Source organism: Passer domesticus, chromosome 1 (assembly GCF_036417665.1).
Source record: "Passer domesticus isolate bPasDom1 chromosome 1, bPasDom1.hap1, whole genome shotgun sequence".
NCBI classification, from domain to species: domain Eukaryota; kingdom Metazoa; phylum Chordata; class Aves; order Passeriformes; family Passeridae; genus Passer; species Passer domesticus.
This window is the reverse complement of record NC_087474.1, coordinates 114,569,623-114,597,394: the sequence shown is the minus strand read 5'-3', so window position 1 is coordinate 114,597,394 and position 27,772 is coordinate 114,569,623. Positions and strand designations below refer to the sequence as shown.

General features: G+C 42.3%; 2 protein-coding genes across 5 annotated transcripts in view; one reads left to right on the top strand and one right to left on the bottom strand.

Moving 5' to 3' along the window:
- TMEM241 (transmembrane protein 241) overlaps window positions 1-7,065 on the top strand; it is a 55,270-nt gene extending 48,205 nt beyond the window's left edge. For 2 of the 3 annotated variants that reach the window (XM_064435292.1, XM_064435291.1), the window contains exons 14-15: window positions 2,893-2,957; window positions 6,367-7,065. In XM_064435292.1, the coding sequence (XP_064291362.1) occupies window positions 2,893-2,957; window positions 6,367-6,427 (126 nt within the window). In that variant the 3' untranslated portion in view covers window positions 6,428-7,065. Of the gene's footprint in view, window positions 1-2,892; window positions 2,958-6,366 lie in introns of those variants that run through there. The other variant, XM_064435293.1, reaches the window with a different exon arrangement.
- Window positions 7,066-20,810: 13,745 nt separating this feature from the next.
- The window catches only part of CABLES1 (Cdk5 and Abl enzyme substrate 1), a 70,653-nt gene continuing 63,691 nt past the window's right edge, over window positions 20,811-27,772 (bottom strand). For both annotated transcript variants that reach the window (XM_064435178.1, XM_064435167.1), the window contains 3 exons: window positions 26,271-26,377; window positions 25,154-25,361; window positions 20,811-23,586 (listed from right to left, as the gene is read on the bottom strand). In XM_064435178.1, the coding sequence (XP_064291248.1) occupies window positions 23,446-23,586; window positions 25,154-25,361; window positions 26,271-26,377 (456 nt within the window). In that variant the 3' untranslated portion in view covers window positions 20,811-23,445. The remainder of the gene's footprint in view (window positions 23,587-25,153; window positions 25,362-26,270; window positions 26,378-27,772) is intronic.

The following is a 27,772-nucleotide window of genomic DNA, read 5'->3' as shown; positions in this document are numbered from 1 at the left end:
CCTTTAAAGTGAAGAAAGAAAGATTACTGCACTTAGCTTGTTGTGAATTTATTTTGTTGGTTTTACTTTTTTTTTAAGGCCATTCAGAACATCAGTGTAGGTGGGTTTTTTTTTTCAAACTAAATGTGCACTTAAAACACTTCAGATAATACTGAAATGTACTTAAAGGAAAATTACCTTCTCTACTGTGTCCCTAGGATTTAGATTCTTCCCTTGGAACAAATTATATTGTTAGCTTCTCTGAAAACTTGTTTTCCATTTTTAAACATATTCTTCTTTTAGATAAATCATCAAAAGTAGACATTTTAGCAATGTCTTTTCTTTTTGGTTTGTTTGTGATTTGTTTTTTCTTTCCTTACACACACTTACTTCATGCGCTCTTCCAACCCACATTTTGTTTGTCTTTGGCACTGAGAGACTCTTACATAATTTCTCAAAAATACAACAGTGTTCAGCTATAGTAGTGCAAAAGGCTACAGCCTGCATTTTTGCAGAGCTTTGGGATGATGACAGTAGAATGGTGTATTGTTTCTGATAGGGCCTGTTTTCTGAGGTTTCTTGAATGCCTGTTTCTCTGCCCTTGGCCTCTTCTCAAGTTTCTAATAAACAGGGCTCAACAAGGGAGTGGGTGACACAACTTTAACTTGTGCCACTTCTCAAACACAGCACTTACAGTTTCTTTGAGGAGATGAGCTTAAGGAAAAGAACGCTCTGTGCGTACCACAGCTGCCATCCTTTGTTAGTTGCTGTTTACATGGTTGGTAATTGGTATTGTATATTTTTGTGTAATAAGTTAGCATTAACCTAAAATAAGCTCAGTACAGTTAATTCCACAAGCATTCACACCAGAGTAAATGAGAAATAGTTCCCTGTAGGTCAGTGCATATGCTGCACTTTTTGTAAGGGGAGAACCCAGCCCACTAGAACAAGATGCAAACTTTTTAGAGCACTGGTTTTGAACTAATGGATATTCAGCCTCACAGCTGGCTTTTAGGTAAAGTGCATTAAAGATTCAGCTCCTGAATAGTTAACTTCTACTGTTTGGAGTAGGTGTCAGCTCTCTCTGGCTGCAAATAGCTGTGAGACAGGCCACTGAGTGTGCACAGCTGCAATATGATTTTGAGTTTTGAAGCGTAACTCTTTGTTGTGACTTGTCTTTGTACTCTCTTGTCTCTTTTGGGTATAGGTGTTAAGTTGTATGTTTGCTTACATGTATAGATACAAGGCTATAGGTGTAGATACATATCTTTGATTTTCCCTAGCAGTAGGAGCTCACTTTTTCTGTTGGCTTAGATCTATACAGCAGTGCCTGTGCTGTACACTGCTGTGGCTGGCAGTGTGAAAACACTGAAGTCAGATGAAGTTTGTATCAGGAGGTGTGCCTGTGGTTGTATTGGTACCAGCAATTTGGTTGCTGAGCAGGGATTAAGTGGGCCTGCAGTCATGTGTTATCCTGTCTGGATCAAGTCCATCTCCTGCCTCATTTCCTCTGACAGGGGCCTGGGCTACAGGCACATGGAGAACAGTTAGGGTGTGAGTTATGGTAATATCTAGGAAGAAAAATGCCACCTGCACACCTGAATCTACTTTCCTAAAGTAGAAAATATCCCCAAAGAGGCTGAAAATATCCCCAAAGAGGAAGCACGCCTTGTGTAGTCCCCACTGAACACATTTGCTCCTGTGCCATTGCATGGTCTCACTGCTGCACTTAGATTGTTGTTCCCTCTCCACCTAACTCATAGGGTGGGGACTCTAGAGAGAGGATGCACAACCTTCTCTTCATCACCTGCCACTCCTGCATGTGATCCTCCACTGATTACACTCCAGTCAGATTCAGAGCCTGCCTTTTAAAATGTGGCCGTAACATTTGTAGCAGGTATTGACTAACAGACTGTTAGTCCAAGCCCTGGTGCACAGAATCTACTCTGAAATGGCATTTGCTTCCCTGCTGCACACATAGTAATGCTTTAACAAGTAATAGATTACAGAATGAAGTTTCTGCTGTCTCCCCTGGGAGTCAACTAGGCAAACAATGATTAGGAAATCTTAGCTGATAATTGTTTAAATGTTTTGTTTCTTAATTTCATCTTTTTCCTTGGGCAATTTTGTATTAACCTAAATAGTTCCTTTCATTCCTCAGTGCTTGTGTTTCCCAAGTTTTTGTAAACCACTACCAAGTCTTCCTTTCCCACAGGCATTGCTTATCCTAACTGTTGACTGAAAATCAATCCCCCCATCTAATGACTCTGTCACTGTTCTTTGAACTCTTTCCATTTTACATTATCCATCTGGCAGCAAAACATCCAAAACTGCACGCAGGCTGCAGATGTGGTGGCTCCGTAGCTGCTGAGGCAGGGATCTGTTACAAACCATTGTACGTCAGGATCGAGCTGTTTCTGGATCAGAACTCAGAAAGCAGAGTCATTTGTCTCAAGTTTCTCTGCTCAGGACACCTGAGGGTAATGAGAGACTTGTAACATCAACCTACGGAAGTTGTGTTTTTTCTTAACCCTGTACCCTTAATTTTTGTTTTGTTTGTGTACACCTATAAACATATTTCAAGCTCTTGTTCTCCTCAGAAATATAAAGCTTTCCAAACCTGGGGTCCAACTGCTCTCCCCAGTCTGCTGTCAACAAGTAAAAGCCAGCAGGCTGCTAGGCCAGGCCAGTTGGGATATGTGACAAGGGATGCCCTGCTCTGGTTCTCTGCTCTGTCCTGGATTCTGCTGGAGTCAAAATTGAATTGTGATGTGTGACTATCATACTATCTTCAACTAAAAGAAGAAGATATGACTGCACACATGGAAATTGAATTTCAGCAAAAGTATTTTAGTTTTCATTTGTGATATCACAAGTTCACAAAGTGTTTTTTCCTTCTTTTCAATTTAACAGGTTATCACTGCTAGCTTATCCCCGTTCTTCTTTGTCATGACTGCCAATGTACTAACAATTTCCTGGTAAGTGCCTACATGAGCTTTTTGTTTAGCAGTAAAGATGAATTTTCACACAGTGCTTCATGTGGAAATATTTTTAAATGTCAAGTTCTATTGCTGTCAGTATTATTTTGCGTGTAAGGGGAACCAGGTGTGCAATGGTGGATGCAGTACAGTAACAGAAAAGTGTTGCTTCTGCCTCTGTGGGAGAACATGGACATTTTAGACATTAAGCCTAACCACAATTCACTCAGCACATTTTACTGTGAAGCAAATGGACCCAATAGGCAAATAAATGACCCATTCAAAGTCATGCTGCAATTTAGTTCTGGAACTGAAAGTAAAACACAGGAGTTAAGGTTTGCTGACAGTATCTTTTTAACCAAGATGGTGCATTCTAGTTTCCCTAACACACTGTGCACTGTGAATGCATAAAATTAAACTGGAGAAAAATAATGATAATAAACTTTTTCCAGAGCTGTATTTGGATTTTGTAATGTGTGGCCACACAGTACAAATCACCTAACCTGAATTTTTTAGGTAGTAATATAAAGGATTGGGTTGCAAACTCCTTTGGTCAAAGGCAGTGTTTTTGATCTGTGATTCCCTTTTACAATGAAAGGGAATCACAGAGCATGGCTGATGCTCCTAAATGCTTCTGCCATGCAAATAACTTCTCAATATGGAGTTAGGCATATGTCTCTGAGGACAAATTTGTTAATAGAAATAAAAATCTACTTACTTTTGAAAGGCTTTAAGCTTCTTTCTTTCTACTGGATTCATGATTCATTCAGTTTGATTGCCATCCTAAAGATTCAGCTCTGCACTGAATGGAATTTGCATATCCTTTCTTCAGGTGTGATAAGAGACTTATAGAAAGGAGAATCTCCAGTTCAGACCAGCCCCATTTACTTATGTGTTAATATGGATTCCTGTCTGTATTTTAGGCACATGTAGTCTCAAATGCTAAAGTAAGTTGTGCATTTTTTTTAGCTCTAGGAAATACATGCTGCCTGTGCATGTCAGAGACTTAACCAATGTCAAAGCACCTACAAAACACTCCTAGTCTAGGCCATTGACTTGCTGCTCTTCACCATGTTTTGCATGTGTTTGTAGAGGTCTGTCACATGTGTGCTAGAGGCAGGCTTTGATTATACATCTGTATTCACTGACATATGCACTAAAAATTAATGTGTACCTTTATTAATGTGTACCTTTGTTAATGTGAACACATGGACACATAGAGTTGCACATATGTCACCTGCCCTATATGGACTGAAACTTCTATAAATGATGAACACATCTGTATGCTTAAAAGAAAATTTGCTTTAGCCCTTGGGCCACTGTTACACTTTGATTGTCATAATTTAAAAAGAAAACAATTTCTTTTATTTATTTCTTTTTAAAATTTTAATTCTGTTAGTGCTTGTGCATTAGCAGGGCCTTGACTTAGCAGCAAAGCTCTGGAAATAGTTTGTTGGGTGATAGCAGCTGCAAAGTACCCATGAGAACATTAATCACTGAGGATTTTAGTGCTGCTCCAGTGTGGTCATGGACAATATCATATGTTAATTTTTGAACTATGGGCAAGTGCAGTTAGCTGTCACCCCGCTATAAACAGAAGCTGAAGGGTTTGCCACATGGGAAATGAAGGTAAAATCAAGGGCTGGCATTTAGCTGTGGTTTTTGCTCTGCTTCATCTTGAAGATAATAACAATGGTTTCCATTTGCCTAGTAATTTGGACTGCAGGGGCATGTGGATCCCAAGATTTCAAATGCTTCAGAAAGGGATTCTTCTTCTCTGATGTAAGACATATGGTATTAAAGAACAGGCATCTTTTTACAGAACAAGGCTGGGCAGTTTATTATCTTTTGTATATAATTGCCAATCTCATTTTTGAAATGGTATGCCAGAGACAGATTTATTTTTAATCTCTGTTAAAAATTTAGAACACAGCACAACTATAGAAACAGGAAAATATTTTCTAAGGTGTTCTGTATGTAGTGTTTTGGATTTTTTTTTCCCTTTAGGATAAAGGGTATATTATCCAACCATAGATTCCAAAGGAATTAATGCATAGGGTGTATTTGTACTGGAGCTGAAATAAGACATGGGAGTTAACCCTCTCCAGAAAAAAAAGCACTCAGAAGTTGTTACCAACTGCAGGTGGCCAGACTCAGTGGTTTAGACCCTTTTTGAAAAGCTTGCAGCTCTTGCAGCCTTTTGCTCCTTGTTGGTAATTCCACACCAAAGCTATTCTGTCTTCCCAGTGGACTGTCACAGACTGCCTGTAGCACCTACCTTCCAGGGCTGTTTACTGTGTAATTGTAGGATGTTGTGCTGTTGTTATACAATATTTTTTTCCTCTCGGGAACAAGGGCAATTATGTGGTTTTTAAAACAGCTCACCAAAGCTAAGATTTAAGTGAATATAATGCTATTAGACCAAAGAGCCTTCAGCTTTACATGCTTTTTTTTTTTTTTTTCCAAGGGGAAAAAAAAAAAGAATACTCTTAGAAATGAACTTAACAGAAGTTTGTTTTGTTTATAAAGTTCAGTAAGGAGCTTTTCTGTTTCATAAGCTAATTAAGCCGTGGGGCTAAGATGAAAGGTCAGTACACTTAGCTTTGCACTGTTCTAAAAGGGGAGAAGAATCGGCATCTTACCATACTCCTGTCAGCTGTGAGAGATAACAGAGGAGACTTGGGGATTATTAACTATTGCATGCATTGAGTGGGTGGATAGCATATTTAAGTGAAGGTTTTTGTAAAACCATTCATCCTGACTTGGAGCCCTGCTCCTAGGCTGACTCTCAGGGAGCAGCCTTGGTGCCACGGCTGTGCTGTGAGCAGCACAGGAAAGCAGTGCTTGGGCACACATGCCTTTTTGGCTGGGGCAGCTCCTTTCACCTCACCAAGAGAGGCAAACACAGGAATTTTTACTGGCCTCACTATGCCAATGGGGTCACCCCAGCACAAAAAAGGTTTTCCCAGATTTCACCTTGTCCACAAAACCTAAGCTTTACATCTCCTGATGTTGTCAAGTGGCAAGTTTTCAGGACAGAACACAAACAGAAATTGCGAGAGGGAATCAATAGGCTAATAAGGTTCAAACTCTCTTGTCTTCCTTTCCTATTCTTGCTAGTGTAGGGGTGTGCAGCTATTCTTGTAACTAGGGGCAACCTTCTCCATTTAGATTCCTGTCTGTGCATTTTTACTGAATAGCACCAGCCCTAAAATACAAGAAAGGTAGTTTCTGATGAGATCATTTAAATGAGATATTTTGGCTTTCAGCATTTTCTTAGCAATATAAATGAAAAAATCACCTGGGTTACTGTTTCTAGGTTGGAATGTGTTTAGATAAAATAATACCTTTTTTGTATCAAGTAGAAGGACTTGCATGATGCTAAATTTGTGATATACTTTGTTTACAGCCTTGTGATCGGTGGAGTTGGAGAAGCGTTGCTTGTTTACACTGAAAGGACAGGCACATAAAGAGGAACCAGATCTCACCAGATGGAACAGAGCTGACTTGCAGCCTAGAGACACTATCATGAAAAAAAAGTGGCAGCAGGAATGAAGAAGTGCAACCAAACATGAGGAAAGGGATCTATTGTTTTTGGTTTTTTTAATTAAGAAAAGAACCTATGCTATTAATAGTGCTGGTAAGGGAGCAGCATAGATGGCAGAGATGGTAAGGAGCCTTTGCCTCAAAGCACAAGACCAACTATACCAGATTGATGTGGTAAAGAAAAAACTGCACTGTATCATGCTGATGGCTCTGTGTGAGCACCACTCAGTAGCAGCTTCTTGCACAGGGAGCTAAACTCAGGAAAAGCAGCATTCCCCACTGGATGCCCCTGGTGGTTTTTTGTTTTGGATTTTTTATTTTTTTTTTTAAGCAGACAGCAGGTCATACCAAACAACGTATAAATTCAGGATCTGGAAGGCTGGATTTTGCCTCCAACTGTTCTGTAAGCAGCAAGCTGCCACACACAGGTCTCTAGTCATGGTGTCTGAACTGGCACAGGGACTGAGGCCAAAGGGCTTGTGGAGATAATCCCCTTCTGGAACTGTGGCATTTTGACAGCCTTTCAGAAAGGGAAAATCAGCAATAAATCTCAATATCTGTAGTGATTGCTCTTTGTGAATTTTTTTCTCTCCCATTCACTGAGATTTCTCTTGAACTCTGCCAATTTTTGTCAGCTGGAGGGGGTGGAGGGACACGTACTGTTCCCAGCAGTGGCTTGTCTCTTAAATTATTGCAAGAGGAAACAAAGAACATGAACCTTGAATGAATGTCATAAAGAGTGTAAGGAAATTAATCTCAAGAGTTCTTAAAGTAATTTCATTTCTGGTTGCTTAATGACTGTTAGAAATTAGTCTTGATATATTAGAGCCTGCAATCTATGTGAAAGTAATATTAAATGATGAGTTTATATTGTGGGAAAAGTCTACATGGTAAAAGGAACTTGATAACACATCTTCAGTGAGGAAAGGGACTTGTCTCACTCGATGTTAGATATGTAAACTGTAGTCCCTTAATCCAAGTTGACCAAATTTCCTTCATAGTCAATGGAAAGAGGGTTGCCCTCACAGAGATGATCCTTCTTGAATAGATTGCTGTGTTAGGAAGTGCATATTTCTCTGTAGACAGAAACTGGGTAACCAGTCTAGACAAGACACATGGTTTCTGCAAGGCTACAGTTACCGGAGGCTTCAATCTAAAAAATTCCTCCAGATGGGCTTGAAAATATGGCTACATTTTAATTTCAAATAAAACACCATAGCTTAACACGGAAGGTAAATTTTACAAATGTTTGCAGTCAGTTTCTATGACTGGAGAAATTTAGATAAGAGATTAGTTGGTTTTCAGGAAAAAAAATGCTGCAAAGAGAAGCTTATAAGAGAAGTACTCTGGTCAATATTATTCCTAAGCTTATCTCAGTCTATCACAAAAGGTCTCTTCATATGGGCATGTTGTCTGTGTATGTTGGGTCCCACTCTGGCTTGAGTTTGGCATGAGCCATTTTTTAACCAGGTGGTAAAACTCAGGTTTCGGAAGAAACAGGGAAGAGAGGCACAAGCATGAAAAAATAAATGCTTGAACTTGAGCATGAGTCCAGAAACCAGCATGAACCACATGGGAAGTTGGGCCCATCCACCCAGTGAGCCATGACACAGCCAGCCATGGGTCCTCATGGCATTCCAGTCTGTAAATTCAGACAGTGCTGAGAGTGATGGCTGCAACATTCTGGTTTTCCCCAGACAACTCTCTCTGCCAGCCAGTTGTGGCAATGCAGTAGGATCCTTGCTGTGCCACCTTTCTGCTGACTTTGAAGTGAATAGTGACCCTAGGAGACCTCATGGAAGACTCCGTGCGTGATTGCCGAGGTTTTGCAATCGTAGCTGGAACCTTCGCTGTGGGAAAAGCTCATCTTGTACCTCTCTTCTTGCATAACTTTCAAGGGTAGGCTGCAGTCTGGTTTTTTTTCTTCCTCTATCTTGCCTGTGCTGTTCATAGCAATGTGCAGAACACCCATTTGCTTTCTTGCTGGTGGTCTCAGTGGAAAGGCAGAGGCCAAACCAGCAGCCAGGGCTGCAATAGCACTTTGATCAGAGGGCATCTTGGCATAGCTGCAGGAGGCTTTTTTGGCTGCAACAGGAATTTCTGTTGTGTGGGCTCTGGGGGAATTCAGTGCCTGCAGATGCTGCATTAGTATCCTCCTGCACAGTAAGGCAACTGCCTTTTTTTTAAACTCACCATGTTAAACAACACTGAACTGTTTACCTTCTGCTTGCGTTTTTTTGTGCCTTAGTCCAATGTGCTTGCATTTCTGAGACTCTGCTTGAGGTAAGTAAAAAGCACAGGTTTAAACTGATTGCTACGTAAGCAAATCAAAGAACCACAGGTAGCAGTGGAGCTGGGTTCCTCTGTCAAACACGACTGGTTCAGTACCCTCTGAGCCCTGCAGAGCAGCATGATGCTCATAGTCTTGCTGAAAATTCAGATTAGGGTGAAAACAGAGCTCAGTGGCCTTCAAAATCCATCTTTGCATATTTGGAGTTGTCTTAAGGTGTTGAAGGCATGGCTTGGCATCCTTCTTGCTCAGGCTGTGGCAGAGGGAGCAGCAGGGCCAGGCTCCAGTGTGGCATCTGCCTCTGGGAGAGGCCTGTGACACAAGGGCTGGTTCAGTGCTGCTCACAGTGAGCTGCCAAAGGGTCAGCCCTGTGGTGGGGCAAGCAGTGGTGGGCAGAGAGCCCTTGGGGGACTTCTGGCTGTTGGAAGAAGTGGTGCCTTTCTCAACACATGTGTGCTGAGCTGGGGATGCCAGCCAGGAGCTGGTGACCTGCAGCAGTTGCAAAGCCCTGAGATGGCATCTCAGCTGCCAGTGCAGATCAGGTCATACAAACCTAAAGGTCAGCTCTGGGAGGGCACCAAGAAGACCCTGGCTCTTCACCACTGCCCTTGGGAAGGTGTGTGTTCCCAGCAGTGGCACCCAAGGGAGCAGAGACACAGAGCTGTTTGGGCTCCCTGGTCCTCACAGCCCTGGCTGAGCAGGCGATGGCAGCAGAGGAGAAATGTGGGCAGGGCAGGTACTACTGGCTGCTTGCAGAGGTTGGGGACTGGAGGGGAAGGTACAAACCTGGTGATTTCCTGAGAAAGCAGTGCCCTGGTCTTTCATTCAGCTCTGCCACAGAAGGAGGGATGCTGCATAATAAAGAACACACTTCAGGGCTGTTAAAGTGATCTTAAAAGCAGAAAACCTCAGAAGTTCAAGCTTAAAATGGCTCTTGCAAGACTTGTGAACAGTTATGTTAAGTAATTTGAAGCAGGAATATGCAAGGTTGGAGCATTTATATCTAATTGACCTTTTTTGAGTCAGTCAAAAATACAAAGTGCCCAACACACAGCTCTGAGCAAGGAGGAGCTCCTTTAGGTTGCAGAGAAGCAAGGACACTGATTAATGCCTGAATGCAAAGTGGTGGGTCTGTAGCTCAGCTGAGCTACACATTTATCAGTATCCAGCATTTAAGGAATTTACTGTTCTTGGGTTGTCAACACATGTGACTAGAGAGAAAAAATGGGGTGTGCTGGTCTTTCTAAAAGGCAGCAGGTGCTGGAGGCTGTTCCATCATGCCCTTTTCCCATCTACTGGTTTTGATCAAATCACTGACAGAGATGGTCCTGAATCAAGTCATACCTTTTTGATCCTACCTTGCTTACACCTATTTTCCAAGTGTCTTTTTTCTTTCCTTACAAAGTAATGGAGACAAGGCTTGTGTTACCCACTGCAGTGACATGACTCATGCATATGGCTGGCCTTCATCATAGAGAGCATCTGCTTAAAGCCAAGTGCCATCAAAAGAAGACTTGAAGAGTAAAGCTGCTTGATATGGACTACAAGTGGATTACAAAAATGCAGGCCACAGGGATTCTGTTTTGAAACAATCTTCTGGATCTGGCAGCTGTAACATAGCTTCCAGCAGAAAATGTTATTAAATTAATTAAATGAACCTGATACTTAACACTGAAATGAATCTTTTGTTGCTTATTGCTGTGTTGTGTTGGCAGAGAATCTATGCCAATCTTTCAATAGAAGCTGAAAATCTGCAGAGCAAGTGATCTTAGCAAAAAAAGCAATAGGGAAACCTTTAAAGTTATTTTTAAAAGAAGCTCTGGACCTGTTAAAATATTCAGTGAGGGATAGAATTGTGATTTACCATTACTCTTTGTAACACCTGTGTCTGAGTTGGTGGATGAGTGTATATATATATATATATATATAATATGTTCCTCTCCCACCCTCTAATAAGAAGATCTAAAAAATTCAAGAAATGTGATGTCAGCACAGCACATGCTTTGAAAAGGATGCTTTATTAAGTATTGTAGAAAAGTTTGTTGCTGGGAGCTGTGCTGAAAGCTGAGGAAAGGTTTCCTGCAGCTCCTGTAAGCTGAAGGAGATGGTGAGTTGAAGAAAACTCCATGGCAAATTTGCCTTGCCCAGAGCTGAATGAACAGCTTTCAAAGAGATCATCTGCTACTGTGAACCTGGCAACTGGCTCAGTGTGGAACTTTAATCCTGTTCCAGAGGATAGACACAGGGACAGGCTCATTTGGGTTGAAAAGAAGGCGTGGGTGAGGGGAAGGTGACTGGGGGCAGGACTAAAAAAAATTGAGGCTGGCATACTTTTGTACAAGGAGATAAAATAGGATGGGATTTGCTTCTGAAAATGTGTTTCTCATTCGTAGGTTTGGGGGGGTGGGGGCTGGGGCTTTTCTTTGTGGGCTTGTTGTTTTTCTTTTTTTAAATTAGAGTGTATTACAAATACATGTCTGTTTAGTCCCAAAAAGGAATTAGAGGAGCCTATGAAGGTTGTGTAACTATTTCCATATTATTTGGCCGGTTTGGGAAGCTTAACCCTTTTATTAACTAAAGTGTCCTTGTGTAAGCCTTGATTTCTTCTGGAAAATGGACTGGTTTTTGTAATAATGCTGGTAAAAAAATCTGCGCTCTCTTCTTGATCACCAAGATGAGGAAGTCTTCAGTATCTGTGGTGGGAAGGAGTCACACTACTCTTCTACCTTTTAATAATTACCTTGGCCTCCACAGTATGTGGGAGTAGCCAGCCAGCATGTTAAGTTCTTGATTTGATGGTATACAAAACCCCTTTGAAAGCCACACCAGGAACATGATCAGCAAATTTTGTCTTTTGTTCTATCATTAATATTTGAAAACATATAGCCCAGGACTTGTTCAGCTGTGAGTTTGCTGCCCATATAGAGAAGGCTGTATAAAGAAGAATACTGTGACATAGGTGTGTCCCTTCCAGGCAATGGGTAAAATCCCATAACTGCACTCACAGATGTGGCTGTGGGAGACCCTGTGACTGCTGGAGCTTTTCTGCTTCCTGTTTGCCGTCAGCAGTCCTGTACCTTTCTTGACTCCTGACAAACTTCGCCTTGAGAGGGAGGAAAACTTGCACATTCATAGGTGAGGCTGGTGAAGAAGTGGCTGCTCTACCCTAAGATTCATGTTGGTTCAAGTACTTGAGCGCTAGTGCAGCTTGGGAATCAAAGGCCAGGCCCATTTTCCTGTAGGAGTTTGATCCCTGTTTACACTTAAACTTCAGATTTCTGTACCACTGCCGATGGGGAAAGCTGGTGCACCAACAAGTTTGTTTATGCAGCCAGTGCCTTGTGATACCGTGTAAGAACAGCACCTGCCTGGAGCAAGCTGGCTGGATAAAAGAACCAGCACAACCCTTTTGAAACTGATAAGGAGAAGGGTTGATGCTGTTTGGAGGAAATGGTTTTTCAGATTGAAACTGGGTCATTAGGCAATGAAGACGGAAAGAAAAAGCGGAGAGCTGGGAATTCTCTTTGCCATGCATAAGCACAGAAGAAGTATCACTGACACCAGTTACACTACAAGAGGGTTGGAGTTTCTGCTAAAATGACTGTGTTTCTGGCATGAAGCTGTTGTTAAGCAGAAATGTTTTGGAGATTTGCAGATGTCCACTGTAAAGACTGTGTGGCTGTAATTAGCAGTCACATGGCAAAAGCAGAAAGCATTCATTGACTGGGATGGGAAACACCTTGAGGCAAATATTTCTCAGAACTTCCTTTGAAAGATGTGGAGACCAAGCTAGTCTGGCTAATTGTTCCTTCTAGCCCTGGCTAGAGACAGAAACCAAAAGGGTTTTTTACTTTTTCTCTGTCACATACCTTCTGGGACACCAAGGGATGAGCTTGGCCTCAAACATAGAAAACATCTCTTAAGGAGTCACTTCTCCCTTACTGATCACCTAGAAACTGGTCTGTTCTTTGCCTTCTCAGGGAAGAGGTCTCTGTGCCAGTTGCCATCACAAGTTAGCAAATTAAGTTCCTTCAGGTCTGAAGGAGAAATTTTAATTGAGACCCTTCACGCCCATAAGTCTGCAGCCCTGTGGGCAGTCCAATGCCAGGAAAAGGATTATCAGCATGTTGCAAAGGATGCTCAGCCCTTACAGTTAGTTCTCCATTTAAGCTGAATGAGAGAAGTGACAACCCCATTTCAGTGTCAGTGGAGATGAAGCTGGAGGTACTGCTATTATGTGACTCTGCAGGCATTGCCCTGGATCTCGCCTGCCACCAGGTCTACTTGTGCAGGAAGCTTCAACAGTTAGTAGAGAACACCCTCATAGCTGCAGTGTAAGAGACACAATAAATTTTAGCAGGCAGAAGCAAACAGCCTCCAAGTTCTTCTCTTCTCCATTCTGCTGCTGGCTGTCTCCCTGCCAAAGCCTGGGATCTGCAAATCACTCCCATAATGGCCACTCAGAAAACACAGTTGAACTTTCTTTCAAATATTATGTTCCTTTTGGGTGAAGTTAATTGTTTTCCCTCATTTGGTGTCTCCAGTTATGGGCAAAGAATTATGATGTAGGATAGACACAGAAGCTAAAAATTTCAGCAAGGCAGCTTTTATTTCTTTATTATAGTTGTCTGTTCATATTGTCTTCAGCATGGGTGCTCCTTGGTCTTATTATTGATGATGAATAAGAACAGACTGTGCAGAGATTAACACAGATGGTTGTAGCCTCAAGACTTGATGAGCTGTTACCAAAGAAAATAAATCTCTACTTTGAAGGAGAGCCTTACACAACAGAATTTCATGTGGTTCAGCTGTATTCAAAGGGGAATATTAAAATTGCTGAGCAAAGAATTGAATGGCTCCTGTTGTGAATAGCTGTCTGTATGGGTAAGTTGCTTACCGCAGTCTCTCAGATGGAAAAAACTCAACTACAGTGTTTTCTTTTGGGTTAAAACAAACAAACAAACCCATAAAACAAACCCTCTGTGATTCAGAAATGTTTGGAGAGAAGCAGTGTAGCTCACCAGAGCAAATGCTGAATTGCAAAGGCAGCGCCACTGAAAATTTTGACAGAGGAACCCTTAACCTCCTGCTACAGAAATAAATGTAAAAGCTATAGAATAACTTCACCTTTCCCTTCAAAATCCCTCGCATGTTTCTTACTCTTCTTTTTTCTGCAAATGTGACACAGAGGCACCATTCTGGTTCAAACCCCTCTTTGAAACCACAGAAAGTCAGTTTTAAAAGAGTATATGCAGTGGAAAACAGCTGAGATGGCAGCAGAAGTTCTTGCTGCCAGCATCTGGGGCTCCAACAGATCGTGCAAAATCAGGGAGAGTTTTTTAGAGTAAAGGTAACTTGGATCTAGTACCCTGCTCTGCACCGTAAGCTAATAAGCCAAATCTTTAAAACTGATGCAAATTAAATCTTCTGTGTCAATCATGTTCCTCTCTTCCCTTTGTATGGGCTTCAGGCTAGATACAGCTCCTGTAAACAGATGGCTGTGCTGATGGGAATGTCTTAGGCTGTGCCTTCAGCCAGCAGGAGGAAAAGAATGGAATATTATGTTGCACCACCTCCCAGCCCTTGCAATCATTTCATCCAAAACTAAAGACTGGAAAGGTTTTGCAAGTGTTTGTGTTTCTTAGGGAAAGGAGAGAATGGAACATGCCCTTAACCATGTTGGTCTCTCTGAGAGACTTCATGAACTCACTTCATGACAAATTCTTTCATGGGCTGGAGATTTGGCTGTCTTGCCTTAATAGGAAGGTACGAAGTAGCCCAAAATATTTTTGACCACTCCAAAAATATGTTCCTGCTATAGAATTCTATCATAATTTTCCATGTAACAGTTTAAAAACAAACAATAAAGCAAGACCATGGCATGAGATTTCAGCTAGAGCATTCTCTAAGGTTTGTTTTTCTGGGGGAGTATGGGGGTGTTTTATATAAGTAGCCATAATTACAGTGATACTTTTACTCTATTGCTACACTGTTAACTGCAAAAAACCCCAAACAAACAAACAAAAAACCAACAAAAAACAAACCATCATATGAAGACAGTATTGTTATTATATCAATCAGTGGGTTTAAAAGCTGCAATTCTGCTTGGTTTAAGGTATTTATTTTTCCTCCTAGGAATCACATTGCTAGGCTCTAAGCTTGGTTGGGATTTGAAAAGTCTCTTGACTGATTCACTGTCTTCTGCTCTATGGACAGCAGCTGCCCAGGTGTAGATTGTTTTCCATGTGCCTTGGGGGGCTTCCCCAGTGTCTGATCAGGTTTTCAGTAAAGGTGACTTCTCTAAGCTCATCATTCTAATGGAACTGCAGAATGACTACTTCGATTCCTACCACTTTCTCAAATCAGACATGTCTCACATCTTTAAGAGGTGAATAACTTGGATGGTTAGCAAATGTAACATCCCAGTGACAGTGGTTCTATCCTACGTGTTCAGTTTTGCAAAATGTTTGAACTTCCTGCTGGTGAGGAATATTTTAATTCCCTGTGGCCTTGCAGACATTCATGCTCTGCTCCTTGTGACCAAAGGATCTGCTTTGGGTCACAGACTGCCATTTCTTTAATATCTGTCTGCAATTATTGTGCTGCCACCATCAATTAAATTTTTCAGATATTTTTCTTCCTGGTCTCCTGCAGCTTTAATCTGAAACTTTCCATTTTCCTGTCCATGGACACCATCACAGCCTGAACAGGGTCCAATTTTCCATTAATGGACACAGCAGGCTTTTAAAATAAATCAGGCAAAGGGTGGAGTCTGCAGCTCCAGATGCACCATGTGAAAGAGTCAGCCAGACCCAACTCCCAGCACTGCATCAGCTTCTTTCTGTTTATATTTGTGCTTATTGAAATAATAAAATGTGAACAAAAAAAGGGGGAGGGGGGGAATAAGATGCCTAAACAGCAGCAGTCAAGAGAAAAGCACATAACATGGAATAAAAGAGGAAATGGGGTCAGTTCTTAATGCATCTGCACAATATATAATTTAAACTGTGATCTGAAATGTTCCTTAGAAAGTACATCTGAATGCAATGCCTCCTATGCTCCACTGACTGGTGGAGGTCTGACTTGGCATGATAAATCTCAGGTTTGAGGAAATGAAAGATTATGTACTAGACAAAAAAAAAAAAGAAGGAAAAGTAATTTTTTCTTCTTCTTTTTTTTTTTTAAATTTTTTTTTTGGGTTGTTGTCTTAATTTACCTCCATTCTGTGCAGATACACAGGCTGCCCTGGTAGGCAGATGGCAGCTTGCAGAGTCTTTTATTCAGAAAATATGAATGAACCTTTTGGGCTGTCATGGGAGATGAGCACTTTGCAGTTCTGGTGCTGGCTTTGTGTGTGTCGTCATCTTGGCCCACGGAAATACCCCAGATGTTGGTACCACAGTTGATACCACTCCCATGCTGCTCATGGGAGGATGTTGCTCTGGAGGAAGGCATTAAATATTGAGCTTTCAAAAACATGCTGTGCTTTTGGAAGATTGCATATAAATTATGTAAATACCTTGGAGTTGCTTATTAAGCTGGAGTTGGTCTAGCTTTGACTAGAAAAAATGTTCACACCTAGAAGAGACTGACATAGTTGCAACCTACTGATGTTTGGAGATGTGTTGGACTTTGTCCACCTCAAAAGTGTAAGTCTGTGCTTTGCTGTTTTGCTGAAATGCTTGTGTTCCATGAGCAGCCCCAGTGCAGCCAGTGCCTGGCTGCATTGTGGGAGGTCAGAGCTCAGAATGAGCCCTCTCCAAAGAGGGCTCACTTCAGACCTTGAAGGCAGAAGGTTGCTAACAGTTGCACTTCAGTCATGCTGTTGATTCAGCAACCTCTTAGTCCTCCTATAGCTGCTGGGAGAAGAGAGGCCCCCTTCTTAAAGTGAGATGAAGGTGAAGATGATGCTGACCATGCTGACAATGATGATGACTGGGTAGTCACTGCTTCAGTTCTCCCTTCTCCTCCCTTTTCCTCTAGGGATGTTTCCATGGACAGTTGTGGTGATGATCTCTTTCTTCCCTTCTTGTCAGTGCTGTGGGCTCCTTTTCAAGGGAAGCTGAGTGGGTGTGGGGGGGTGCACAGCCAGGTCTTATCCCAGCATGTAACTAAGAGCAGCCAATGTATCCAGGTGGGAACCAGGCCCACCGTGCACTCCTGCCCTGCACTGAGGACAGAACTGCATCTTTCCCAATTAAAAAGGACTGTGTGAGGCAGTTTAATTGACAGAGGTTAATTGCTTCACAGGCTGTGAAGCTCTGAGCTGTGAGCTCTCACTCACAGATGCAGGGCAACATGAAGAAGGTGTCTGGGGCTCAGGCTTCTGGTTACAGATGTGCTGGCAAGTGGCAAGGGACTGGGGGAACAGTGTGGTCTAGACCATTAATCCAACTCAAATAGTAGCAATTCAGTCTTTTTCAAGTGAGTGGGATCAGAACAGTTTAGAAATAAAAGTGTCTTATGTGTTTATTTAAAACTTCACAGCTACTTTCTCCGGTAGTTTTTTCTTATTTAACAAAACTCCCACCCCAATATTCAGGCTTCTTTGGTTGTCAACAAAAAATGCCACTAGAAACCACAGCCTCCTGTTGTTTTCTGCATATTTATAATTTTGCAAACCATTCCTCCTTCCCTCACGCAGCCTGTCAGACTCTTCAGCTCTGCAATTCTTCTGAATCTATTCCTGGCATGTTATCTTCCCTCCCATCCAGAGTGGCTGTTCAGTTAACAGCATGTTGAGTTGTGAAGGGCTGGGGGAGGCCTCACGAGTGTGCTGCTTCCCCAGCCAGTGACTGCCACGAGCATTCCTTGCAAGAAGGGAGCAAACCAACATAAAAGTCTTGTGCTTACTGTTTGGTGAGCTTGTTCTTTTCTTATCACTCCATAAATATGTTGAGATTTGCCATCTTACCTCCTTTTTATTTTAATTTGGATGTATGTGATGATTGGAGAAGTGTGAGATGAGGAGAAAGAGCTGAGACCTGTGCATTCCCAGGGATTCCTGATACACAAACAGATGGGAAGAAACCTGGGGACCTGAACAGGGTTGGTTCTTTTAGTCTTCTGGTGTGGGAGTATAAAAGCTGATGTCATGCCTGTCATTTTTGTGCTGTGAAACACTGCCATTGTCCTTTGTAAAAACCTAGCACAGTTCATCCCTGTGGGCAACATAAATGGTACACCAACAGGGGAAGAACAGGTGGCTTAAGTGAGTCTAGATGTCTCCAAACCCTTGCTTAAGCCTAAAGAAAAGTTTAGCTAAAGCTCTGTCTGAGAAAATCCCAATATTCCTCACCTAAATCAATGAGCAGAACCCACTCCTGGTAAACCAGTCTTTGTTTTTGAACAAGGGTGATTTAGTACTGGTTTGTAATTAAACCATTCTGCCTCTTCATCCTTTTGCTCTCCCAGTTAACTCTCAAGAGTAAAAATCCTCCAGCTGTTGGTAAAAGGAAGCAATGGAGAAGAGGGAAATTTGCCCTTTGGGTGAAGGCAGGGATAGAAGGGTATAAAGGCTTCCTCATGGATGCTGCTGCATTGAAAATGAGGGAAGCTTAGGTCTTGTGTCAGTGTTTCTGAAAACCTGACTTGCACAGCTTCTTCCCCAGTGGTTGTACCCATTGATGTTAACCAAGACCACACTTCACTACACTTGGAGGCCCCTGGGAGAGGATTGGTTTTCTTGCCTCTACTCTCTCCTTTTAGTGTCTTGCTTAACTAAATTCCAAAACTTTGTTAAGGACTGCTACTAAGGAACACCACACCCCAGAATTCACTTAGGGGAGAGATTTCAGTTTCAAGTTAGATGAAATACTAACATGAATGCAAAAAGGTACAAACGGGTCACCAATGAAATCTGACTGCAAACTGGAAGACTTCTTCAGCTTTGAGGAATTAAGCCCTGGAGTATCTGTCTAAACAGTGCAACAGAGGCAAGGGTCCTAGCTGGCTTAAGATAATGTTTAGCAAGGTTATGGAAAGGAGTGTAAGACAGGAGAGATGAATGAATGTGTAGGAAAGGCAATGTATGCTAACAGCCAATATTTAGATCTTGTTAAGGGCAGGATGTGTCTGATGCTCAAGTCAGCAGCAAATTGTTGGTTCACCCCTGCCTTGCTTTGAAGGCATGCAAGCCATTTTCCAGGATCATGGTTCCAGCTCTTTCCCAGTACCATGCTATAAGCACTGCTTCTCCTCTCTCCCGGGTGGTCCTGGTATTTGCAGCTGGGTCTGGGCAGGGTGTATGTTTGCTGGTTTTTTCCAGGGACTGACGAGCTCTCCTCTGAGCTCATATGGACCATCAGGTTGCAGGCTGAGGTGGGGGTCTCTGCCTGTTACTGGTTCTCATCAGTTTAGGATTTTGCAAAGGCCTTTTTGCTTTGCACACAGCATTCTGTGAAAGGATGCACCTGATGCTTTTTTTCCCTTTTTTTTCCTCCCTCTTCAGTACAGAGTTTACAGTGGCAGATGAACAAATTAAGTTCAAATCTGCTTCCCACACTCTCCTCCCTTCCCAAAGGTGCAACCTGGGACAGATTTCAGTCTCAGCTAGTGATGTTGGCATTGTAACTCCGATTGCTCAGTCTCTCGCCTCGCTCAACTACTTTTACCTTGTTTGTGTATTTTTACATGTTTATTGTGGGGCCTGGTGCCAAAATCCTTTAGCATCGTGGGAAGGTGCAATCATCTCTTAGCAAACCACTCCTCACTGCTTCCACACAAGTCTCATGCTCTGTATTTTAGGAGGCTGGAGCAATTAGCTGAAGTTGCAACATTTAGATATGTTAGAAACTATCCCAAATAAGCCATTGCAAGTTAATAAGTAGTTTAGGAAAATGACTGCTAAGTATTTTTCTGTATGTTTGCATGTTCTGGAGTCTGTGCAAATCATGGTAATGTTCACATTGTCACAAATATGATTTAAAGCTGTGGCTCTCTGGAGTGATGGGTAAAGGTAGGGAGGCAAACCTTTCCCATAATTTTATTAACATGGAATGAAACTACAAATAAATGGGTGTGTTTGATGAGACCACCTACACAGGCATTGGATTTAGAGGGTGTCATAGGTGTAAAAAACATTGCTTGAATGCAAACACATGGTGGGCAATTGGCTGTGCAACACACCAATGTCCAAAACACAACTTCCAGCCTCCAGAGAGGAAGCAGCTGCTTGTGAACTACAACTGGCACATGGGCTGGTTGTAAGTTTTACCACCACCTGGACTAACCCAAAGTAGTGTATTCCAAATTCTCTTGTGAACAAGGGGTCATGAGATACAAACAATGCTGGAGAGCCTGCCTGTGCCTCATCCTCTGGCATACCAACAGCTGGGACTCAGACACCCTGCTTCTGGCAGCTCCAGGTGGTGCCAAAAAAGAAGTGCTTAAAATCCCAGCAAATCCAAAACAGTGGTCTGGGAAGAAGGTTATGATCTTGAATGGATGGAAAATGTTGAAGTGAGGGCTCTGCAGGGAGCTGAACACCAGGAGATGGCCAGGGTCCTTTGGCAAGCCCACCACTGGCTTATTAATAGGCAGCTGTGTGTCCCAGGGGGAGACAAAACCAAAACCCTTTTCACAGACAGATGAGAGACAGAATAATTTTACATATTGTCACTGGTGAAAAACAGTCAGTTTTTCGATTTTTTTAAAACTTTTATTCATTCTTTTTTAGAAAAGGAGTAACTCTGCATGGTAGAGTGTACGGTATATAATTTCAAAACAGAAGAAGTTATATGGAATGGATTATTTTCCCAAACTATTTAACGTTGAACCTAAAATCATTTGTAAATCAACACTCATTGCCATGTAAGACAAAGGAAAACAATCAACATGTTTTCTGTTTGGTACAGATTTTCTCTACCTCTTCAGCCTGAATTTTCCTAGGGTTGGGCAGAAAAGGGGGGCAAATCCTGCCCATTGTCCTAATCATAATTGTACTGACCAAGCTTTGTGCTCTGAGATCTAGCAACATATGGCTTTATATACGTTCCTAAGTAAACAGTGCAACATCATCACCACCTTAAGTGTTTATTCCACATTCAAACTGTAACTGAACATCACTCTGAAACCCTTTTCCGCCCCCAAAACAACAGCAATAACAATGAGAAGCAGAAAGTCTCCAGCAATCAGATTTCATCCAGAAATCTGTGTAAACTGTAGATCAGGGCTGGGTAGCAGCACAGAAGGCAAAAGATGTGACAGCTTGATTCAATAGCATCTCTAAAGACTACTCTAAGACTGTCATTCTTTAGTCTGCATCTTGCAATCACAATTTGCTTTTTCCCTGCAACGCTATAAAGCAATATAAGAAAAAAATCAGACTCAAAAGCAAAAGGTAGAAGCCTTCGTGGAAAGGTAAAGCTTCTGCTTAGCCTTGAGTGGCTGCCATTAGAAACAGATGTCCACAATCAGAAACAAATCTTGAATGTATATACACAATTTGGGTGGAAAGGGACACGGCCAAGGGTGAAAGCCCTCCTATCTGACCCACAAACTGTTTTGGATCGTAGGTCCACACCACACGCACTGCCTTTTTGGTCTGAATAAACCAGCAAGGCAACTGCAGGCTCCAGGTGCACTCCAGGCTCTTGGCTCCACTGCTCCTTGGCTGTGTGGGGGCCAGGAGAAGGAGGAGAAGGAGGAGGAGGAGGAGGAGGGAGTAAGATTGGCCCCCCTCCCCTCACTTTGCAGCTGGCTGAGTGACGCATCGGTTGCAGCGACATGGGACGTTACACTGGGAAGGTTTAAGTGCATACTTTTCTCTTTACCCCCTCCTCCCCAATCCTGTTGGAATGTATCTATATCAGTATTCAGGTAAGTATTACTAATAACTGTAAGCTAGCATGGTCACCCTCCCCTTTAGAATGGGGGAGAGCAACAGCATCAAACAAACTCCCATTTGTCCTGATGTGTAACCTTGATAGATCCTGTAGAGCAATTGTATGCAGGCTTTTTTAATATTAGAATTTAAAAGAGTCAAAGCTGGTAAAGAAACTGGATGTTTCCTGGCTTAACTGAAGGAAATAATAAAACTGATTAAAGTAACAGTGAAAGAAAGTAAGCATTAGTGTGTTCGCATCCTCTGATATGTCCCACTTCTCTATGTTCTGCTCACAAGCCCTTTTCATACTCTGAGCAAGCATTCCCAAACTTAGAGAGGTAAGGCTTCAGCTGAAATCTCACAGTTGAGACTATTATTTATTTTATAATTACCACAAATGTAATAACTTGACTTTAGCAGATCCATGTGGGGCATGTTGAGGACAAGGCTTGTTAAGTGAACCAGCACAGGAGAAGATTGGACAGGGGTGGAATCCCACATGATAACAGCAACTGAACAATATCCATCAGCATGGCATTAGCTTAGTGTGGACATAGCATCAGGAGCTTGGATAAAGCCTTTAATCTTTCTGGGTGTCCAGTCAGAACCAGGGAAGCTGCAAGAAGTTTTACCATAAAACTCCAGCACTGCAGTGTCTAAAGGAACTGAATCTCAGTGGGCACAGATTTTAGGTTTTGCACAGCCAATCCTAATTAAAACCCCAGAAGTATAATGGCTGATGCCCCTGCTGTTGGAGCCTTAAGACACCTGTTACATTGCTGAGCCCTACACTTTTTTTTTTAATAAAACACTGTTTTAAGATAAAGCACAATAAATGTGCTTATTACGCACTCTAACATAGAGCACAGAAATACAACACTACAGAGTGCAAGTCTAACCATCTCCACAGTGGGAAAAGTGCGAAGGTTAAAAATATGCATGTGGCTTAACACAAGATATTTTTAAAAAACATGACATGGAAATCTTATACTAATGCTTTCATCTTTACCACAAACATGACTGAAAACTTAAGGTCAATTGCTGATCCTTCTCTCGCAGTAGTAGTAGTGTAATCCTTTCAAAGGTACAATGTTGGAAAGATCAGAGAATAAAAAAACCCAAGTGTCCAACAATGATCCCATTTGCCACTTTTCCAGTAGTTACATTTTTCAAGGAGTAAACGTGTAAGGTCACCTTGATCTTCACCATCAGTAACTGATACACTTGGAAACAGCTAAGCCAACCACCCGGACTGAGATCAGTTCGGTGTCACACACACACACACACACACACGGATACACACACAAATACCCCACAGGAAAAAGTGCACTTTCAATTGCTGATACAAAAATAGATTGGCACATTCTTTTTGACACAGTGAAGATATCTTCTTTAAAAGCTTTTTTCACTTTAAGAAGTTCTCTTGGAATTTGCAGCAGGTCTGTAGAAAAAGCGCTACGAGAATGCACTCAGTGGGCTTCCAGGGTTTGTGTGATGGACAGAGGGGTGGTCATGGAGGCTGCCCTTCTAATTTCTGCCTACTTTTATAGCTGTAGTCCCTACAGGTAGGGTCAGTCGCCACCCAGTTTCAGCACGTGAACTATTCACCAACAGCTCAGTCTTCACCTGCTTTGAGAAAGTAACGATACATAAATTCGTCAAAGCCAAGAGTCAACGCAGTATTTCCTGTAGCCAGAAAAACTGTTTTGGAGGGGGGAGAGAGAGTGAAGTGTTAGGAGTCTGATTTTGCATTTCCAGTAGTAACTGCGGCCTGGGAGAGCCAAGCGGGAACAGTCGGGAGCCCCTTCCCCGCCGGGCAGCCGGCGCTAGGAGTTCTGCACCAGGCGTCTGTAGTGCGGCATCACTTCGTGCTCGGGAAGGTGGAGAGCAAACTCCAAGGCCACCAGCACCGGGAACTCAAAGGCGATCAGCTCCCGCCTGTTCAGCCGGAACTTCTCTTCCAGTTTCTGCAACCACAGCCGAGGGGAAAAAATATAAATGAAGAAAAACAGAATGAGGGTTTGTCTTTTAGAGCTTTCCCACAAATGGCGTTATTCAAAACACTCATGCTGCTATCATTAAACTTCCGTCCTGATGGATTTGCATGGCTCTAGGTTTAGAAAATAAGAGCTGTGTGAACTGGATGTTCTGAATCCTTACTGTGAAGGTGAACTCACAGAGCTCAGCCAGCCATGCTATTTCTGACACATTCGTCACTTCACTCATTCCACTGTGAGCAGATACATCTTCTAACAATCACAGTGATTACCACTGCAGCAACAGGAAATTCCTAGCATCATGCAAACATCAAAATCACTTGTGTAATGGAAGACATGCATCTTGTAATTGTCCAGAAACCTCCTGCACTGCTTGAAATCACTAGTTTTCCTTTCAGCATTAGACTGTGCTACAACGCCCTTTTGGGGAAATTATTTTGCCACAATTTGATCTTAATACTTCAGCGGCAGAAGGTGTCGTAAGAACAGTGAGTAATAGAAACTGCTGTCCTCAGGGGGAATGAGATGGGTTTTATAGTTGTTTTTGTGCTGTGATGTACTAACCTCCCTCTAAACTAAACTAAACAGCTCTGCTGTTTTCACTGGATTTGGATGCTACAAGTAGGCAACCAGTTGCTCAGGGATATTTCCCCCTCATTCTCTTCTTAGAATCTCCCTGGCTTGCTATTTGTCTGCCCAATGGGTCTACTGCAAAGTTCAATATCTTATGGACCAATGTTTCAAGATACCAAGAGAGGCCAGATCTCCCAATTCCCACTTGACTGATTTTTTTTGCGATTATTCAGAGGGCTTTCTAACAAACTGACTGTCAACCCAGCTCTGTGACTGTGGGAGGAGGGCATGGGTCCAGTCCTGCTCCCATCCACGATCCCATGTCTCTTCCATTGAGTGAGCTGGTTGTAGCCACATACCGAGACACCAGCCTAACTTTCTGTAGCATTAAATCAGACTGGTACCTCAGTGCTTGCAGAGGATTATGGCATAACACCCTCATGTTACCTTTTTCATGTGGAGTACATAGAAGACCAAACACCTTACTCTGCAAAAAACTTCTGGAGTGAGGTGCTCTAATGGGAAAACCTCCTTAGGTTTTTTTGTCCAAAAGCTGAACTTGATAAAAGAAATACAAATGTCTATCGGACTCCATCTGAAATTAGCATCTGCATTTAATTCCCAAAGGAGAATCCTTACTGACACTCTTGAAAACATAATTAAAAGCACAATTAATTTCCTGAGGGTTCACCTGTTGCCTTGTATTGACAAAATGATGGTCATATACATCTCAAACCTCACAGTATCTGACACTAGAACCTTCTATCCCATCAAACAAACTTCCCATGCCTCTGCAGGGATATTGATCACTACTACTTCCATAAACATGCATAACAAAAAAAGGTATTTAGCTGGCTGTACATCTGGAAGCATAAAAAAGAGCATGTCCACTGACTAACAGGCTTGCACAGACCACACACTGCACTTCACATGGATGGAACACCGGAAACCTATGGATACGTACATCTATAAGATGCTTGACTTCATGTTTTCTGAGGTCACTGCCAATTTTGGCTGCTAAAAGAACACAAGCTCCAGCACAAAGCTTTCTATTCTGCTTGTTCAGCTTCCCCTTGAGAGCGAGCTTCTCAAAGTAGACAAAGGCCATGGCCACTGTGGGCTCTTCAAAACCACATTCTTCTTGAGCAAGCTTGCGCATTTCTCTCTTCAAGCTGAGTAAAGAGACCAGACAAGTATGCTGTGAGATGAGTTTTAAAGCATTTCTCATTTCACCCTAAGAGCCATGTTTTCAGAGATTCCTGCTTAGTCAAATGGAAGGGAAAATATAATTTACTGGGCAGATATCTTTATGCTGTTTTGGGGGCACATTTCATGGCACATTTTTACATCACCAGTGACCCTCACTGCCCCCAAGAGACAGTTGTGTCAAACTATAAAAGCAACCAAAAAAGCTCTGACAATTTTAGCAACAATATTTTATCAGAGGTCCTTCACTGCATACCATTTGTTTTGTAACAATGTTTGATTACTGGTGCTCTGTATGCAGCTTTTGCAGCTGGTTATGGCTGGTCAAATCCAAACTGACAGTTCTGTCCGTGTACTGCAGCCCTGTCTGGTTACAGAGCAGTGTGGCTCAGTGTCCTTCTGGCCACTAGGGTCAAATGAAATTATTATTACTTCAGTGGAGCAATATGTCTAGCCTGCTACACCAGAAACAGAGATGGAATATTACAACTTTGCTGTGAAGCCAACTCCTCTTTTTGCTTCTGGCCAAGGCACAAAAGCAGCACTTCTCTTTCCTCAGTCTCTTTTTAAGCCAACTGCCATGAGCTTAGAGACTCTTGGGTTATTTTTCTGGCTATTTTAATACAGTGCATGCCCAGCTCTCATTCCTCATCCGTTAGATGCTGTGTTTGACACCTGACCAGGAGATGTTTGCACATTTCTCTATCCTGTTTACTCATCCCAGTAATCCAAGCAGTCATCTGACTTTGCACTTCTGTTGGTCACTGCTCCTGGAAGATCAATCAGTGCTGTGCTTCCCCCATGTACAGCAGGAATTGCACTGACATGTGAAACAGCTGCATCACGTTGCAGCCTTATGGAGCTTTGCAACACACCTTCTTATTTTACTGAGGGTTAGCTTGATGTGAGGGAACTTCTCCTTAAAGGTCTCATTCATGTCCTTCTTGAGATCTGATGGCTTCACGTAGTCTATGACCGTGGTCTGTAACACATGTCAAGAGAAAATCACTCTTTTAGTTTGTAACAAAGAAGATCACTTGATTCCCAGAAGCAAGACATGCCAAACAAATGCCAGTCAGTCCCAACACTTTCAGCAGACAGGAAAATTAAGTCTGAAAAAAGGCAACTGTTTACTTGTGACTGACAAAAGAAGTGACCTGTTCAGCACAAGCCTTGAACAACACATACCTCATTAGCATCCTCTAAGTATTGCTAAGACTGATTTTAAGAATCCTGAATGTGGCTGGATGAAACCTACCTGCAAAGTCTTGCAAGACTTGCAAAAGTCTTGCAAAAAAAAATTCATCACAATAACTGATATTTGGTGCATACCTCCATGTGATTCTGAGACCCACTGTGAGTTTCTCTCAGGTTGATTCTTTAAAGAAACCACAGGTACAAACCCTTGCCTGCTGTAGCATACATTGATAATAAAGTAAGTAACCAGCTTATATGGCAGGTCACTCAGTAGAGTGAAAGGCAGGAATGCTGTGGTAAGTTAGGCAGTAAATGGACAAAAGAGTCAGGACAACATTCAAAGTGTACAGTCTATTTCCTTTGAGCTTCCTATTCCTTTTTGTTACAGCCTAAGGAATCTCCCCAAGTTTCACAGGGTTCTCCTGGCCAACACAGCCCCTGCATCAGTGGGTGCCCAGCACTTCTCTTGTTCCCTTAGTCTTTGTTCAGGTAGCACTTTGCCCAAATCCTCTGTCGCCATTCACCTGGCCAAAATCTCACAGCTCAACAGCAAACCAACCTTTATTTTGGGAATGTGTCAATTCTGTTCCAAGCTTTAGCAGTTCTGCCCACTGGACAGAAGTGGAGAGGAGCCCCAGCTTGGGCACCAGGGGGGCAGGCTGGTCCCCAAGCATACAGCCCCCTGCCAGCTTCAGGCATGTAAGAAAGCAGCACTGGACAGTGCAGTGCATTCTCTTGCTCATAAAATAATATTTCACTTCTGATTTCTGGTTTTGATTAATTTGTATTATGGCAAATGGCTGTTAACACCAAACAGAGGTGGAAGGAGGTATGTGAAACCCTTGCTGCATGTTATGCCTTTAAAGAAGGTGGAGCTCTGCTGTAATGTATCCTTATGGGAATTGAAATCAGCCAAAAAGACTGACTGAATATGCTTTCAGGCTTTTTTTCTGTCATTAAAATAATATATGGAAGGGCTTGGGGAATACAAAGTGCAATGGCTCTAGAGAGAAAACAGACAATAAACAGATAATTCCCTTTATCCAATCATGTTTTCTCTGTTTCCAAAATAAGCATGAAGGAGAGTAAAACACATCTAACTTTTCATGACTTTATTTATGAGGTATGGTACTGAATTATTAGGAAATTAAAACAGAGCAGAGCATGTGTTTCCCCTGAA